The sequence below is a fragment of the Notothenia coriiceps genome, unplaced genomic scaffold (assembly GCF_000735185.1).
Source record: "Notothenia coriiceps isolate Sejong01 unplaced genomic scaffold, NC01 NC01_scaffold00024667, whole genome shotgun sequence".
Taxonomy (NCBI): Eukaryota; Metazoa; Chordata; class Actinopteri; order Perciformes; family Nototheniidae; genus Notothenia; species Notothenia coriiceps.
Window position 1 is genome coordinate 6704379 of NW_011357368.1, and position 17091 is coordinate 6721469.

The window sequence follows — 17091 nt, forward strand, 5'->3', positions numbered from 1 at the left end:
GGACAGACCAATCAGAGAAGTAGACCAATCAGAGAAGTGGGCTAATCTGCTCTGAGATCAGAGTGTGCTGCCTGAACAAACTCAAGGTCGATGGCTTTCCAACGGTCCAGAAACAGTATTGATCCCATATTTAACACAGAGATGTCGTCTTGTCCGGCATCGATCCTCCGGTCTCGCAGGCAGGATATATTACTAAACAAAGAGACATACAATTGTGCTCTTTCGCTGTCGCTGGCACATTTATCATAGTTCACTAGTGCTTGGGGAGGACCGCAATCAAACATTGCTGGTGAGGAGGGGAAGACAACATTAGCATGATGACATGCTGCCCGGATTCATGCCTCACATCCAAAACAGGGCCTTAACTATTCAAGAATCATTAAGAACAGAGGCCTAAGAACAATGCAGGGGAAGATTGCATATGTTACTGTCCAGACCTACAACCGTGTGTTATAGAAGAAGGTGAATTGTAAGGTTCAAAGATTGCAAACTTTCCAAGAAACTGCAAACTCACTCTTCCTTGAGTAATGTAAGACCACTGGACTGTAATTAAATGGGCATGAACATGCTTTTAAAATAATGATTATGACTTCTCTGTGAGCGTGACATTCATCTAAAATGCATTGGTGCAATGTGGCACCTGATACATTGGTTACACTATCATTTTGAAAGACCTATTGTACCAAAGATGAACTTTTCGGAGTTTTGTTCAAGTGAAAATTGGCAGAATTCTTTTGGACAACCACTTTCAGTCATTATTCTCAACATGACTTCTTTTTTTTTTTTTCTCTAAAATGATCTCCAATTATTTCAACAAGTGTTTCCTCTGCCCTGTCTGCACATTCCTATTTAAATTCCACTAGTTCAAATGATGACACATCACTTTGTGTGATGATTAGTTCTCGGAGAAGCTTAGAAAAACAAATATAGGTGAATTTAACGTCATTATAGCTTCAGTAAAAAAGGGTCCAATCCCCAGGTCTACAATACCAAACATAGAAGGGATTAATCAAGGAGTGAGTGCGATAAAATGGCCTTTATATTGACAGACTGCTTTCGAGGGAATAGTGATTTTCTGGAGTTATGTCTCTTCTCAAGGCCAAGTCAATGTCAATCGACTAATACAATTTATAGTCTTCTCACTCAAGCTTAAGAGGAAGACGAGTCTAACAGATCAAGTTCAATTAAAACATCATATACAGTTCTCGCTGTGAAAGTACTTGAGGTCCTTTAAATGCTTTCTCAGTAGCTATATCATAAGAACTTAATCCCTAAAGTTTGGAGGGTAAAGTGCTTCTCAATGTACTACACTGACTAAATTAATTGCACAAGGCAGCTTTAAGCATAGCATATGGGGAAGGATACATGCTTGAACAAATGTAACCTTTGCCTCCAGAAATCCTTTGACTTTAAATCTATGAAGCGCAGTCTGCATACTTTGTAGGCATGTACTTCCTATTTAACGGGAAGGAGAGATTATTGAATAAAGTAAGACAGGTGCGCTTTATATATCCAAATCTTTCATAGTGCAGCTCTAAACACATGACATCAACAAGGTCACATCTGGTCCGTCTCTCTGATTGTCTAAAGTATGAAAGAAACCTTCCTACCAGTCTGCCACCAGTGATCCAGGACAGGAACCCCAAAGCTCCTCTTTGCCCATTCCAGCGTCTCCACATCACAACGTTCTCCAGCCAGAAATAACGACCGCAGCCTGCAAGGACACAGAGTACATCTGTCAATCACCTTGAGGGAACATGACATATGTACACTCTCAGAGGAAATGGTAAGAAAAAAAGATATTCGCAGTTGCAGGCTAGTTTTTGGAGTTTTAGACCAAGTGTCATTATTCAGAAAACTTTAGAGTAAAAAAGTTCAACAGACAAAAATGGGATGCATAAACTTTTTGGGAAATTATTATTTTTTGACTGAAAATCGGAATTTGTGTTTAAGGGCTGACAACAAATCATCATACGATCAGATCTGTTTCGTAACCTAAAATGTACATCTTCACTTGAGTCTCTTGAATGCAACTTGGAGCTCGTGCAATATCTATTAATGTAAATATGTTTTGAACACAACTAGTTTACCTTTAAGGCAGCAACCACCACTTCCTTTTCCCTATGATTCTCACCACCTTTCATGACTAAAATATGTTTGCGTTCTGCCTGTGAGGGCCGGCCTCCTCACAGTTACACTAACATTAGAGGTGAGCATCATTAACACCGGATCCTCCATAAGCTCGGCCATTCGACTTTTGCTTTGAATGTCAGAAAACACAACATTGAAACTTTTTTTTACCTATGAAACATTCCTGCATTTCAACGTGCATTTAAAGTGGGATGATCATCTCCGAGGAAACAATCTTGCTGGGAATAAGCTGCCCATTCTCCCTACAAAGATGTAGCCCTCTGTATGACATCTCAGTCAGTATTGATGTGACCCTGAATCATGGAGTAGCAGGAATCCACAAGTTCTTGCAATGACATCTAAATCTTTCCCAATTATCCCTCCATCACTGCTCCCTCCTAGTTCAAGCTTAACTTTCCTCCTAGTTTGGATTTGTACTTTTCCCTGGCTTCAAGAAACCTTCTCCCTACCCTGTAAGTGACCCAACACACTGCAGTTTCTACCTTAACCCTCCACTGAATTCCATATCATTCTTCTCTGCTAACCCTCCTCCTACAGCTCATATCTTATTCCCGACACCGCTCTTTGCTCCCTGCTAAGCTCTGAAGAGATCTGTAACCTGGTGCCTTGCCAGTACCGACGCTTAATTTTCACACAAATGACTGCTGGTCATCGTTCTCAACTCTACGCAGGGCCGAAATGGCTTTCCAACTCCAATCAAAATTGAAGTCGCATTCTATCTTCTAGAACAGGAAAAAAAAAAAGTCATTATGTCACTCTCTCCCAGCTGAATCCTACATGTTCTCCTCCTACTGGCTCTGTGCATTATATTCTTTAAAGTTGGTCTCAGGAATATTATGAAGACTGTTTCCTCTGTGATTGCAGAACAATCAGAGAAATGTCGTTAGTAAGCTAATTAAATCATATAAATTCCGCCTACCATCCAGATGTTGAAAGATGCCTGGGGGCCTTCTATCAGTTTTATTGCAAATAACACTATTCCCATGATTAATGGGGGAATTTTCTCCACTTTGTTTGATAAGTTCTAAAGGGTTCTGCATGTTAAAACATATTGTCATTTCATAAAGATAAAAGAGGACAAAGCAAGTAACTATGGGCTTTAAATGTATGTTTTTGTCTTACAATATGCCAATTTAGAAACAGTAGAAACCCATATTTGAGCTTTTTGAAGGTATCATGATGTATCAGACATTTTAATTGTATAGTCATTTAATTTAAGATTTTAAAGAAGAGATAACTGACACCCAAACTCATCACGTTATCTGAATGAATAGCTATGGCTGTTTTTATTCGATGAATTATGTTAGCTTTTATTTCTTTCATAGGGGTTTTATATGACCCTGTGAAGTGGAAACACAGGGCTTTGACCTTGTATTTGTGTTGATTACCAACTTTAATATTGAGAGGTTCATAAAAACAGCTTAAAGGATAGAGATTTAGGTTTATGCCTAGACTGTTCTATTATGAAAGAATTCCATTACAGACCATAATGAGCTGTCAGACAGATAATGCCCTGCAGGAACTGAGCTACAGAACATGGGAAAGATGATTGATTGATTGATTGAGCTACAGAACATGGGAAAGATGATTGATTGATTGATTGATGCACTGCCCTGGCAGCGACCCTATGTTCCAGCTGAGCCCACTGCCATGCTTTAGTTATCCAAGCACAATTCAGATTCTGTATGTTTTCAATGTTTTCTAAAGAGTTCAATGGAAGTACAAGTTTGAAAGATTCACAGAAACTCTGGCTGTTTCTCAATGTCGAGTATACCTGCTGCAGAGCCACTATTTCAAGTATACTACGTCATCGAATGCTCGGCATTTAACATGCATGTAAACAATCCTTCGGCGCCACTCGATGACATAGTATACTTGAAATAGTGGTTCTGCAGCAGGTTTACTCGACATCGAGAAACGGCCACTGTGACCTCAGAGATGGTGTTGGGAGGGCGATCGTTTGGCTGCTGACCAAGTTCATGGAGTGTGAGTCAGTCATAGCCAGTGTAAACATCAGTGTTTACAAAGATCTTCAGAAAATCTTTCATTCCCTTTCTCAAGTCTTTCTTTAAAAGGAAAAAAAAGAGGGTTAATACGCAAATCATTAATGATGTTGATGTTTCACCGCATAAAGCTACAAACATATTTGTTATGCCTCAACAGCTTGCTAGTTGTTTGCAATTTTGTTGAAAAAATACCTTCCCCCATCTTATATTTGGATTTCACTGCCTAACACACTGTGTCCACTGATTAAATGTAGGGACATAATTACCTACAATTTAAGCACCATCTGTTTCAAAATAAACTTCCTCACATGCATACAGTTTGAGGGTGAATACACACTTCATTTGTCCACATTTAAACCAAGAAATGCACCACCTGTTACTAAAAATGTATTGATGTAGTGCTGTAAAAAGAATAGATGCTAAAAGCAAATATTATTTGTCTTTCATGATAATAGAGGCTACAGTACAACATGTTAACCATTAATAACTATTCTATGATAGTTTGTAAAGATAAGACCACCACAATCCCTACAATATAACCTTGGAGTAGGCCAATAAAGAAGAAAAACAAATATTCTAAGTGGCAAAGGTTATCCACGTGGTAACCTTGTGTCACATGTTTTAGGTCTACAAATTGCTAATATGCTTGAAGCTGATTATGTGAGCTTAGTGTGGCAAAGGTGAAGTAGGAAAGGAGAGATGTTCATTAGTCTATTCTAGTCTGAGTGGCTTAACAAGAATGCAGGTATTGTTTCCCTTCAAATGTAATTTATATTTCTCTAAAGTAAGAGTTAGTTTGTTTGTTCCACCGTACGCCATTCATGCTATATGGGGAAAGCTACTTTAAGCTTTATTATTGAGCTGTTAGTTATGTTTTAAGGCTGTTTTTTTAATGGACTCTTAGCTAAATGAAATAAAACATCTTGTACATTGCCACTTTAAAAGAGAATCAAGTTGCAGACATCACCATCTTTAACAGCACCAGCTTTTAGTAGGCACCAAAAAGCATTTTTGAGTGGAGTCTTGCCATTTGTCCCCTGTTTATGACTAAGGCATTTGTTCGACTTAAAAGCGCTACTGACAGAGTGTTTCCCTCTTTTGTCATGCTACATTTATGCAGAGAGCTGCTGCCTTCACAACTTTAGACAGCCTTGAAGCCAGACTCTCATTGAAGTTTTCACATCGAGGGTGACGAGCAATACGGCTCCATAACATTGATAAGAGTCCACTGCCATTACTGTGGAGCGGAGTCCGGAGGGAGGGGATATCTTAAATTGTCAATAAACCGCAGACAGTGTATTTGATCTGTAGTCAATTATTATTTGTCCTCTCTAGCATGAAATTATGTGTTTGATAATAAATTCCATCAGCACACTTTTAATTAAAAGAACCACTATTGGTATTGACATATCTTTCCATGTGTTATAGGAAGTGGACAAAATGCACCGACTAGAAGTGGATTCATTTGGTAATATTGCAAAAACACTAGCACATTAAACTTTCATTACATTTTCATGAACTCCTACACAACACAAACCCTTTAAATACCTCTGACATTCAGAGATTCAAAATGTTGCATCTTTGCAGCAGAGAAATATTTTTGGAGCTTTGAAATTGAAAGAACATTTCATGTGTCTCAAAACATAGCTGTCCTGCCATGAAATGAAATCATGTTTTATTGCCTCCTTTGTGTTGCTGCCTCTGTGTCATAGTGACATGTTTTGTTCAGCGCCGAAGGGAAATACAGTAATCTTTCACCAACTTGCCTCCTCCAAGGGGAAAGGACACATTAGGATTAAGAAAGAGTACACAGAGACAGCATAGGACTGATTGTTGTAGGGTCAGAACAATATTCTCTACAAATATTGCAGAAAAGAATCCGTCTGCAAATACCGCCTTTTAGAAGGTGCTATGTATTCAGGACAGCAGAACATTTATATATCGTCAAATTCGGCACACAATGCCAGAGTTACTGAATGATTCACCGGGGCCAGAGGTCACCTGCACTCAGAATTGCTTTATGATTGTGTGCTTAAAGGTATTTTCAGACTGCAGAGCAGAATGAAAGTGGTGAGTTGACACCACAACCCCTTAGGTCCAAGTTTTGAATTAACAATACTGATCATTTGGACATTTTTTTGTCACTCTCTAGGCCAAACCAATAACATGAGAACCTGTTTTTTTTTTTAACTCTAAGCGACAGAAGAACTTTACATTAAGACAGCAGCCAGGGAAACAAGTTCTCACAGTATGATTTAATACAGGTGAGCAGCAGTGACCTGCCATTGTTTGCTATCCATCCTGATTAACACCCAAGTGAGTTGAGCTGAAGGTACAGACGGTGATCAATGGAGGTGCATCAACAGATGGCCGGAGACTAACGACAGGCTGGACAGAAGGTGCACAACACCCTCAGCCAGGAGATATCACACGTTTCTAGTTCAGCACACAATCTGCAGTTGAAGGTTAGGGCCAATACCCACTGACTTTATTAGAGCAACTAATAGGGACTTAGTTTTGTATTTCAGACTATAAATCAGTCAATTGTCGTGATGGAAGCATGGATCACAGTGTAAAAGGCTAAAAATGCTAGAAATGTATGTGTACTCTATGCGTCACCCAAAGCCAAATTGAAAGCAAAGTATCTGCAAAGTTTAGCAAAAAAAACGGATGCAAAGTATATTTTAAGAGATTTTCAAATGAAGACCTTTAAAAAAACGACATTTGACTTGTTACCTGAATTTGTTTTTGATGGTCTATAGACTTTTATGTGGGCTTCTTTGACATTGGATTGTTCAATGGCTGGGGTTTTTATTACTGTAAGATGAATGTATCATTTAGTCAACACAATGTTGAAAAATAGCCATTAATAGCCATCAAAAATGTCCAAAGCCCACTGCAGCCTTTCCCAAGTTGCTTTGCTTGATTTAGGAAATTACAACCACAAAATGTTTTCACCTTTAAGATACTGAAACCAATATTGCTTTTAAAGGTTGATTAATTATTATCAATCATCAGAATAGTTTATTATATTCATGAATCAACCTTTTATTTTAGCTCAATGGTACAATGTAAAATGTACTTATTCCCGGAATGAATCATTTATTAGATTAAGTGCACATTTAATAGCTGATTTTGATCAATTCTGTTGAGTAAAGTGTTGCTGTGTACCTAGATAGGGGGTATTTTTTCCCAATTGCAGCATCAGGGTCCTGCTGGCGGATGGCTCGGATGGCAGTGGGGGCTGTGAACATGGACGAGGCTCCATGTTCAGATAAAACCCGGAAGAAGGCGCCAGGGTCTGGAGTCCCCACAGGCTTACCCTGGGAAACACACAGTGTGTCAGACAACAGATGCTTAGTACACACACAGTAACAAGGATGCAGGTGAACAAATCTCATCAATACACAATCCAATTCACAAAGAGTGGTAAGGTAAATGTGAAATACAAATACAATACAATCAATCAATCAATCAATTAATGTTTATTTATATAGCCCAATATCACAAATGTTACATTTGTCTCAGTGGACTTCACAGTTTGTACAGAATATCAGTATGACAATACGACACCCTCTGTCCTTAGACCCTCACATCGTACAAGGAAAAACTTCCAGAGAAAACCCAAAGTTTAAAGGGGGAAATGGGAGAAACCTCAGGGAGAGCAACAGAGGAGGGATCCCTCTCCCAGGACGGACAGACGTGCAATAGATGCCGTGTGTAAATTGAAAAGATAATACATTTGCAACATAGGTAAAATAAAATAAGATATAGGTCAGAGGAGGAAGAAAGGTTGATATGGAGGTTTAAAATTCACTTCAACTGTGAACTACAAACCATGAGTTGTCATAGAGCAGCTGTTTAAGTTGGAGAGGCTTATTGGAAGGCTGCCATCCAGACAGATGGGCCCAGAAATCCATGGATTACAAAAAACAGAGTTGCACTATGGGAGAATTGTTTGTCAAGAAGGAAAAGACAAAAGACGCCTCCAGGCAAAAGCCTCCACCAGCCATTTCCACTGTGTCTCTTGTATTCAACTAGTCTGTGAGAAGACTACTGCAGATTAATGAGGGTGGTAAACAGCAGCATCGAGTTCTGGGTGTCATTTCTGCTGTGAATACATATTTGTGCATGTGTATTGATTTGAGGAAGACAAAAGGTTGGCAGCATCACGCCTGAAGAGACGGGCTGTTAGCACACACGCTAACACAAGACTAACACCGAGGCTGGAGTCAAACATTTATTTAAGGAAGGCTGAGTAATTAGTGGCACAGCAGTTCTGCTTCGTGCATGTGAGGGAAAGTCTCAGTGATAATGTAATGAATGTCCCCCAGCATAAGAAACAAACACTGGGAGACTTACACGGTAAGAGACAGACACACATCCCTCTGAGCACTGGTCTACAGATTGTGATGCTAATAACCCTTTATATAATAATAAGGAGCCTGCAGAGAATATACTCCACTAGCCAGGGGTTATGGGACTCACAAAGAAAAGCCAAATCAGATGCATCAGTATCAAATGGCTCTTCAAAAAACAGTCATGCAGAAAATATTTCGTGAAGAGCTTTTTTATTTATTTACTATTTATATTTTTGAAGGTCTGCTGCATGTGCTCAGCGGAGAGGCTGTTTCCTCCAGGTTTCAACCATTATGTTGAATGACCATTTAGCTGAAATATTATATACAGCATAACCTCCAACATTATTGTTTCTTATAAAATAGAAAAACTTTAAAAGTTAAAAGGGAATTGAAGGTTGAATTTGTTGTATTTGCCGTATGATGGAGGTTGTTTGCAGGTTCCTTAGTATGGGTACTATTGTGCCGTACAATTTAGATATGTTATGAAACTCATTAAGCTAAACAACAGATTGCTGCAGGAATGAGTCCTAAAACTTTAGGACTAGGAAATGACTTATTGCTCTTTTTTCCCATATCTTGAAGTCAATCGATGTATGAATAAGTATCTTAAACTTCTGCTCAGCACAGAGCTTATTTTCCTCAGAAGTCCAATAGTAACAATTGTGTAGGCTTTTTATTGAGGGAACCAAGGCAATATCCGTATTGACATAAAAACATTTGTCATCCCTGCAGCACACATACTGCTTCTACACTACCACAAAATAATTAATTCAATACAGATGCTTTAAACATAATGTTATTCCAACAGATGTATTCTGCAAGCTTAAATGTCTTTTAACACCAGTGTGGGGGTGTATCAACTGCAGAGGCTGGTGACACTTGAAACATTGACTGGCATTGGTGAGGAAAAAAAGGAAAGTAGAAAAAGGAGTGAAGCTGCAGTCTGTCTCTTGGCAGTAGACTGTAGCAGCCAGAGTCAAACAGGGTAACACAGAGTCCCAGTCCACTTAGACTTGAGTTGTTGACCAAATATGGACGTATTCAGCTTGCAGAGTCCACAAACGCAGATACCAAGCAGACATTCAAATCGGACAGCTTTTTAAGTTGTACAAATCAGGGTTTTAATATACTTTCTCTAGTGTTAAATGTTTGCAATACTGCTGTTGTGAGTGGTAGATATTAAAACGTGTCTACAGGGACATACCTCATAGAGAATTGTGCTGTTACCATGGAGCAGAGGACCATAGCAGATGTAGGAATGTCCGACCACCCAGCCCAGGTCTGACGCTGCCCACCAAACCTGCAACAAGAACAAAAAAAGATGAAAAATGTATAGAGACTCAGAGTATCAGTTTGTCAAACACCAGAATTGAGTATTGTCCGAAAGATTATTTTAACTCTTTCAATTCCTTTTCTGCCAACAATGATAACACTAGCAGTACTCGAAGACACTATACATGGAAATCAAACTACCTCCAATACTGAAGACTGTTCAGCTACCATACATTTTACCTGATCTTCTCTCTAATAAAGAACAATATATCTGTTAACTGACTGCATGCTTTGTGCTTAAACATGACTCTAACTCAGAAGAGGATGCAATGCTATTGCCTTACGTCTCCAGAACTGAGTCCATAAATATTTGACATGGTCCATTTCAGCATCACAGCATAGCCTGCAGTGTCTCGCACAACACCCTGGGGGACAAGATAAGAAAAAACATCAGACTAGTGACAGGTATTGCATTTGGCTGACTCAAATGTCTTTTATTATTTTTATTAATAAATGTTTTGAGCATAACAGTCTGTCCTGAAATCCTCATGTCTCCAATTATAGAGAATTGCTCAAACTTATGGCGGCCCTACAGCAATAACTGAGAAATTCACAGTAGCTCACAGAGAAAATGCTGGCAATAATAACACTATTAAGGGAAGGAACTAGCCAGCAGGTAGATATTTTATATCATCTGTTGGTCAAACACAAAATGTTGTTTTCTGAAAAGAGCTGCGTTTTCTTCCATTTCAAACTGCCTTCAGGCATCTCTTCCTGCAAGAGCTCCAGCTCCTGCTGTGGAAATGCTCTGTCTTATGTATCTACAAATCTATTTCACGGAGATGGTGTTTGGATTGGCCATGGATTGTTTTGAACACAGAAGCTCAGAAGTGACATTTAGACAAATCCTAGAACTCATCTATGATAATGTATGTTTGCATGATTTCTATAACTGTGCATCAGGTATATTTCCCCCTGCTGCTGATCACATCTCTGTGAGTCAGTACCTTTGGCGTTCCAGTGGTCCCGGATGTATAGAGGACATAGAGAGGGTGGTTTGAGGGAACAGGAACACAGTCATGAGGTCGAGCTGTAGCCATCTCCTCCTCCCAGTCCAGACTCAACTCCGGACTCATTGACACTTTTTCCTAAAAACAAAAAAGAAAGGAGGGACGTAAACTAATTGTCCTTACAGTAAATGTTGTAATTAACTAGAAAAGTATTGTCATATTTCCATTACAATGTGCAAATCTTTACTTTTTATGTAAATCTAAATAATTGTATTATATTGTATCTTTCTATTGAACATTTGTACTTAAACTTCTTGTTTTTATATACATTTTATATAAACATTTTTGTATTTTATCTTTTATTTTCTAAAAAGGAGCAATGGCCATAATGTAAGGTATCAGTGGGTGGTCATACAGCGTGAGATAGCTGGCTGCATTTATGTTTTCAATATTTATTTGTCATCAGTTTGAGAAACAAAAACACAACCTTACCTTCTCCCTTCAAGTCTAATAGAAATGTATTTAAAATGATAGTTTATGTTAATTATGTTCCAACCAACGCCAGTACTTTGTAATCTCTTATATTCATCAACAAAGGTAATGTCAGGTCATAGAATAATGCTCCTTTCATCTCCAGTGGCTGACATCTTTCTCTTTTCAAATCTCTTTCATACTTCTTTTTATCATTCAAATCATCCTAAGAGGCTATAGAAAAGTCTGGGTCATTTCTTTCTTTGATTCTCAGAGAATGAGCTCAAGATACCATTCAATATTTCACATGGACTCCTGAGGCAGAGGACAGACAGCCCATGTAACCTCCAGCAGGCTGAAACGCACCCTTTTTATTCTCTTTAGTCAAAGCCATAGTAAAATGTGGCTGATTCAACTACACTTTCATGTTGGAAGCTGCGTTCACAAAAACAACAACCTCTCGCTCACTGCATGCAATAACTGATAAAGCAGCCGCGAACACCTTCAAAGTGGAGCTTCACACGATTTTAAGGGGATTCTTTTCCTTTGAAAACCATTTTCCACCATGTATATATCCCAAGAAAGATGCAACAGCGATCTCTTATTACACAAGACTGTTCACTGATAGATATCAGTGCTGTACACTAATCAGATCAAATACAATACAGCATGTACTGTTGTTTCATTTAAAAAGAAAGAGTCAGACAGAAGTACATTGCGTAACTGATGACTTCTGTAAATTGAGACAGAAAAACCGTTTGAGAGGAATGAGTATGCACTTTTTAAGAATCATTTATTTTCCTAGGCGTAATATCGAGTGTCTCTTTTATGCTTGTGTTTATGTGAAGCAAATGTCAGCTTGCTGTCACCATTTCCATGCATAATTGTGTGCTGTATAGTCATTATGTGCAACTCAGCCTGTTTCCAAACTGGATCTTTGCCAGGCTGTTTATGTCAGGTGGAAACCTCTATCGCAATTACACTATACGTTTTCTAACATCTACTTGTACTAGCTATACATTATTTCTTCCTTTTATACAGTGGCAGGATTCCAAAGTCTTACTACCATAGCATTGAATATAACGCTGCATATGTAATTACATGATTAAGTCTGTTTCAAATGTTAAAAAAATGGCAACCGCTTGCCTTTAGGAAAAACCCATCTCCCAACAGTACTTACAGGTTTACATATGGCTGCCGTATTTCAGATTCATTTATATCCTGTCACAAAAAACGACCCTATATTGACAAAGAAGATTTGTGTTGCTTAGTGCTTCTTACCATGTTCGGCCTGTTGTAGATGAGGACTTTAGAGGGTTTGTGAGAGCTAAGCTCCAGGGCCTTCTCCACCAGAGGGATGTACTCTACTCTTCTGCCTGGCTCGATGCCAAATGAGGCTGTGACCATCATCTTGGGCTGAGAAAAAGAGATTAAGGGTTAGTTCAATTGTGTTGAAATGTCACAAACTAACAGAATGGTTATATAAAGCTATACTAGAAGCAGGGCCTAGGGCTTTTCATCATATTTGCCTTGAATAATGGTTTTGTTGCATTTCTATCAGGATATTAGTGGAATTAATTTATTGCCATGCATAAGTGGACAGACCAGTCGAATAAACAAAACACAGAGCAGCTTTGATAACATAGCACACAGTGACTTCAGTCTCTGCTAAGGTAGACATTACTGCACTCAAATTTCACATAGCAATATTTGTTTGCTTTTATGTTTATGCTTTAAATATACATTTGAAACCTTTTCATAATACTGTATTGCTTCAAAAGTAGATTTGAATAAACATATCACATAACAAAGATCATCCTTTTCAGAAAGAGTCTTTTTCAAAATGTCAGATTAGTCCACTAATTAAATTGTTGGCTTGTTAAAAAATCTTATTGCAGACTGAATCAAAACTGTTCTTCATTGTTGGATTGAGAAAAGAAAAGGCAAAGCCAAGTGCTTTCCACTGTGAATGATTTATTTTGAGCCCACTAAAACAAAGAAGCCTCAGGCACCAACGGCTTTCAGTGTTACAGGTATTTTGCAGGGTGAATGGTGAGCATTTTTAAAATCACATAAAAAATGGGAATTGAAAACTATTACTTGCAGCCATGTAACTGTCCAGCTTCACATCAGCCTGTCCTCAGTTTTATTGAGAGGTCAAGGTACTAAAGAGTGACATTGAATTAATAGAAACCATGTAGTCTTTTTGCCATGGCTCATGAAAGGATACATTTTATGTGCAAGGTCAATATTAACGTTTTCTAACCTTGGCATGATCGATGCGGACAGAAAGCTCTTTGGAAGCAAAGCCGCCAAAGATAAGGCTGTGTGGCGCACCGATCCGGGCACAGGCCAACATGGTGAACATGGCCTCCGGCACCATGGGCATGTAGATGACCACCAGATCTCCTTTCCGTACACCATTCTTCACCAGGACTCCTGCTAACCTAGACACCTGGGTCAAGACACAGCACACAATGCAGAGAAATGAATATCAACATGTCATTTGGCTATTAGCACTTCACTGTTTAAATATCTTATATTATCTCCATTCATATAATTGTTCAGGACTACATAAACAATTAATGGTTAAACAAATATTGCTGATCTGGAATTCTTCCAAGAGTTTTTTGCATGATTTTTTAGGTTACAGTGATAAAAAAACGAGATTAAGTGCATTTAAGTGCATAATCTATTGCCTCCGGGTTTAAAACAATTCTCCAAAGTGTATTTTTGCCTGTATAAACCACATTTAAGTTCTATAATTGAGTTTTCATGGAACTGAAGCATCTCCCAAATGTCAATCAAGTTAATATCTCACTTTCTTCTCTTTTTGCAACATTTTATTTTGCTGTTCCTTATGCTAATGCTGGCACACAGCAAAAAGGCCTGACAAACTGTCTCAGTTAAAGGATTCAAAATGTATTTATGTCATTGTAACCCTGACAATCTCTAATTTCAGTGCTCACAATCCAATTAAGCTTACCTTTATATCTCACAATCCATTTTTACTACACATCCTGGCATTTTAAATCAGGCTTTAACTGTTTGAGTATTTGTATTTCCCTTTTACAAGTACTAAAAAGGTCAGCGTGATACATCTATTTAGGAGGTCATAATGATAACAGGATAGGAGGTTATGACATCAAAGCTTGAAATGTTAGTTTGAATGTTCATTTTCGAGGTGGTATAAAAAGGTTTTGGCATCTTATGTAACTAATAATACTAAATTACGTATGCCAGGGGGTAGGGAAAAGCAGAATATATCAGTGAGATATTTGTATAATGGAAAAGCCCTTGGTATTGTTGCTGTGTTGTTCTCCGTTTGACACAGTAATACAACTCAACATAGCAAAGTGACTACTCCAGCTCTTCAGGCTGTTCAGTTCTGTTTACCTGGTCCTGAAGTTCCCTGAAAGTGATGATCCGTTTAGTTCCAGTCACAGGGCTTTCATAAATGATGGCAGGCTGCTGTCCACGGCCACTCTCTACATGACGATCCACTGCATTGTAGCACATGTTTAACTTTCCTCCAACAAACCTGAAAGAGACACATATCATTAACCAACAACCATATTTGAAATATGAACAACCTTTATCCTTTAAAACATGTGTATATATCTTAAATACAATAAGCTGTTGTTTCTGGCCCAGTAGACAAAAAGCTGGAAGGTAAGGTTCTTTCATTTGACTTAGGAATTGATCATAACTTGATGAAGCTACTTCAAGCTAAAACATGTTCAGTTTGCCTTCACAAGCAGCAGTAAACAAATCAATACACTTGATAATATGACAGTTTCAATTCATTGTGGTGCTGTGCATGTGGATAAGAGGAGCAAGCAGGTTGAGCAGATGGTGTTTTAGAATCCAGGGAGATTCTTCATTTGAACATAGCAGCAACAGAATCACAGAGCTCTGTTTTTTTCTAACGTACTAGATAGTATAATTACCCAGCAAGTAAACATACAATGAACTTTTAATTGTCATTTTTGTACAACATTTATCCATCCATGGGAGTTGACATATTGAACCTCTCTGAAGAACCAGCACCTTACTGTGGTGGAGAGGTGTGTGTGCCCTGATGAACCTGGGGGCTGTGTTGTCTGGATGGAACCTTGTTTTCCTGGTAGGGTCTCCCATGGCAAATAGGTCTCAGGCAGGGGGCCAGACTAAGATTGGCTTGAAGACCTCATGAAAGACAAACTAAGAAGTGAGGATACCCGGCCCGGAGGAAGCCCGGGGTCCCCTTCTGGAGCCAGGCCTCAAGCCCCCCGGTTGGGTGTTTCTTTGTTGGAGCCCCCGTGGACGAGAGCCTAAGCCTGCGGGTTATGGTTGGGAAAACTCTGACTGTTGTGTGTGCTTATGCACCAAACAGCAGTTCAGAGTATTCGGCCTTCTTGGAGACCCTGGAAAGAGTCCTGTATGGGGCTCCGAAAGGGGACTCTTTAATCTTGCGTGGGTAACTTCAACGCACATGTGGGCAATGATGGAGACACTGGGAGGTCTGTGATGGGGAGAACGCCCCCTGATCTTGAACACCTGAGTGGGGTTTTTAGGACTTCTAGGCTAGGCACGGATTGGCTATAACCAAATACCATTGTATAAATTGTTAATAACCAAACCGCACTGCTATAATCACACTCTCGACCTGTCGATTATGTATTGAATTGAGCAACTATTAGTCAATACGCATAATCTGCTTTATCCGACCATTCTTTAGTAATTTTGAAGTAGCTGTTACTAGAACCACAAAGCATTAGCAAAGGCTCGCAGCAGAAACCGTTATCTGTTAGTGCTATGGCAAATTAAGAAGAGGATTCGCCACCAATACTTAACTCGATAGCATGGCGCAAATAAGCAAAAAACTCGACAACGGGAAAGAGATAGGAGTTCCACTAAACTTGAGAATCTCGTTTAATTTGGCATATTAGTCTGCAATGAATATAGAAGCCACTGGGGTTAAAGCGAGAGCAGCTACTACCGCTCTTCACTTAATAGAGAGAATAGATAATGCGCAGACAGAAATTTTGCTTTTCAGACTGTAGGCCAGGCGACAGAAAGGCCACAGCTCGATTGAGCCTTCCATATTCCCCAGTAGCACGTCAGTAGTAATGATTGTATGGTGCTTTTCTAACGATAAAATTGTTACTCTTAGAAACAAAAATTAATGACCTCTTGCCTTTGACCAGTATAGGTGTTTCAGCAGCTAGGTCTAGATATTACACTACGATAGTAAACTAGAGAGCTTTTCAGCCATAAACCCTTTGAACAATTAAATCAATGATTCTCTCTTCTAAACCCATCAACGTGTATCCTTAGACCGATGTCCAACGCGTTACTCTGTTAAAAGATTTTTCCGATTATTAGCACTGCTTTTATTAAATATTATGAATATGTTCTTTATTATCCGGCGTATGTCCAAATCATTCAAAGTAGCAGTGGATAAAACCGGCTTCTTAAAGAGAGCACAACCTCGATCCAGAGTTTTAGCCAAACAGCTAGACCTATCTGTCTAATCTTCGCCTCTCTCCTAAAACATTATTGTGAGGAAAGCAGAGCTGAGCAGGGCTCGAGTGTGGATTACTTGTATAACAACATATGGTTTTATTTGAAGATTTTCCGTCTGCTGTTTAAGAACACAGCATAGCGACAAAGGACAAGCTCTGGGCGGCGGAATGGTGTAAGTCACAATGAGATTCTAAATGAGCGCGGCGAGCGAGGGAGGCTTGTCTCGGGGATTATTGTTTGCCGGGATTCAGGGTGGCAGGGTTGATAAGTAGTCGACCGATGGAGAGCCTATTGCAAGACTAGAGCACGTGG

General features: G+C 39.1%; 1 protein-coding gene across 1 annotated transcript; it reads right to left on the reverse strand.

The window, feature by feature from the left end:
* Positions 1 to 1149: 1149 nt before the first annotated feature.
* Positions 1150 to 15411, reverse strand: LOC104955463 (acyl-CoA synthetase short chain family member 3). The gene is made up of 10 exons (XM_010782790.1): positions 15359 to 15411; positions 14668 to 14812; positions 13538 to 13726; positions 12553 to 12687; positions 10798 to 10938; positions 10135 to 10215; positions 9723 to 9818; positions 7329 to 7480; positions 1611 to 1714; positions 1150 to 1166 (listed from the first exon to the last, which is right to left on the reverse strand). The coding sequence occupies exons 1-10, from the start codon at positions 15409 to 15411 to the stop codon at positions 1150 to 1152; spliced, it is 1113 nt and encodes a 370-aa protein (XP_010781092.1).
* Positions 15412 to 17091: the final 1680 nt, after the last annotated feature.